This window comes from Oncorhynchus masou, chromosome 20 (genome assembly GCF_036934945.1).
Source record: "Oncorhynchus masou masou isolate Uvic2021 chromosome 20, UVic_Omas_1.1, whole genome shotgun sequence".
NCBI classification, from domain to species: domain Eukaryota; kingdom Metazoa; phylum Chordata; class Actinopteri; order Salmoniformes; family Salmonidae; genus Oncorhynchus; species Oncorhynchus masou.
In genome coordinates this window covers 22313000-22314636 of record NC_088231.1, presented here as the reverse complement: position 1 = coordinate 22314636, position 1637 = coordinate 22313000, and the positions used below count along the sequence as shown (strand labels likewise).

General features: G+C 42.3%; 1 protein-coding gene across 1 annotated transcript in view; it reads right to left on the bottom strand.

Annotated features, from left to right (window-relative positions):
• Positions 1-246: 246 nt before the first annotated feature.
• LOC135506589 (uncharacterized) overlaps positions 247-1637 on the bottom strand; it is a 6413-nt gene continuing 5022 nt past the window's right edge. Inside the window, exon 8 of the mRNA XM_064925924.1 lies at positions 247-337. Coding sequence (XP_064781996.1) covers positions 247-337 — 91 coding nt within the window. The remainder of the gene's footprint in view (positions 338-1637) is intronic.

Genomic DNA, 1637 nt, shown 5'->3' with positions numbered 1-1637 from the left:
GCTTCTTCATCCTGCGTGTGCTGAAGCAGCCTGGTCCAGGAGAGGTAGAGGGAGGCAGAGGGGGAGAGCAGAAACAGGGAAAGACAGATCCACATAAGGTTAGAGCTTTTGGGATCATCTTAACCAACCTGGTTATTATCTTGGCAAGCTCCATCACGGTGGTTGTTGGTTGGGCCATCGAGTCATCCAGTCTTGACAACTACTGCAATGTCTTCCCCATGTTGCTGATTGTTAACATCTTCAGTGTCATGGTCTCACCCCTGATGCACCTCTACAGAGAGGGAAGGCTGCCATGCCGTAGAGGGCCAGAGACATGTTAGACATACAGTTGTGGGCACTAAAAGAACAGGTTTATGTGAGAAACTATCACTCTGAGACAATGTGTTAAATACTATTTGAATTAAAATTGTTCTGTCAATTCCGAGGTGCAGCCTAACTTCTTAGTGCTTGCAACTGTAGTTTAAATATTCATAGAAACGGCAAAGGCGTTGAAATGTGGTGTAATGTTTTGTTTAATAAATAGTTGGTATTATTTTAATTTGTTGGCAAGTAGCAAAATAATTTTTTGAGATATAGCTTGTTAGCAATAAAGTTGATGTGGAAAGGGCAATGTGCAGTTCAATCAACAACAAAGTGGATTCACTATCCCTGTTTTGGTATAAAGCTGAGGGATGGTGATGGAGAAACTCTCAAATGATGAGGCTGTACAATGTTTTTTTACATTTATGTTGTTTACAAACAAAGGAGTTCAACCAACTTAGTTTTGGTTCTGATAGGGTGTGAAAGTTGAACTAAGCTCACGATGCATTTATGAATTATATTCCCTGAGTCCATGGTTAAATATCATTAATTATGTCCAAGAATGTAGAGTCTTTATATGGCACTAAGATTTCGTTCTGATATTTAATGTATGGGGAGTGACTGTGCATGAGACATGGCTAATGGTGTCATTGTTATGCAATACTGTAGCCTTTTCAGTGCAAAATCCTAGAAGGCCATTAGGCTCCATCCACACAGGAATAAACATGGACTCCCCTGACATAAATGATGGCTTTTTGAATGACAGGTGCACATCAATTCAAATGTCAATGCATTATGAGAGAATGTGCCTACAGTGAGGGGAAGGAAGTATTTGATCCCCTGCTGATTTTGTACGTTTGCCCACTGGCAAAGAAATGATCAGTCTGATTTCTTCTAGATGAGTGTCATCTTGTTTTGAACACCTTCAAAGCTTACTGTAGGTGGAAACCCCTGGGCAGAGGTATAGAAGGGAGGGAAACTGATGAAGAAGAGAGGCTCCTGTACCGTACACATCATCCTGCTGACCTTGATGCTGAACTACACTCATACGATCATCAGGGAAATCCTTCAGCATGTTGGGTAGCTTTAATCAGCCCCTCGTCTACCACCTCAGGGTCGGAAAACTGGCCTGCGTTGGGGGTTAAAGGGAAGGATAACTCCTCTGTAGGGGAAAGTTTGTCTTGTATTTCTCTGTTCATTGTTCTGTTCCATTCCCTTTAATCAGCCCCTCCTCTACCACCTCAGGGTTGGAAAACTGGCCTGCATTGGGGGTTAAAGGGAAGGATAACTCCTCTGTAGGGGAAAGGTTGTCTTGTATTTCTCTGTTCATTGTGCTC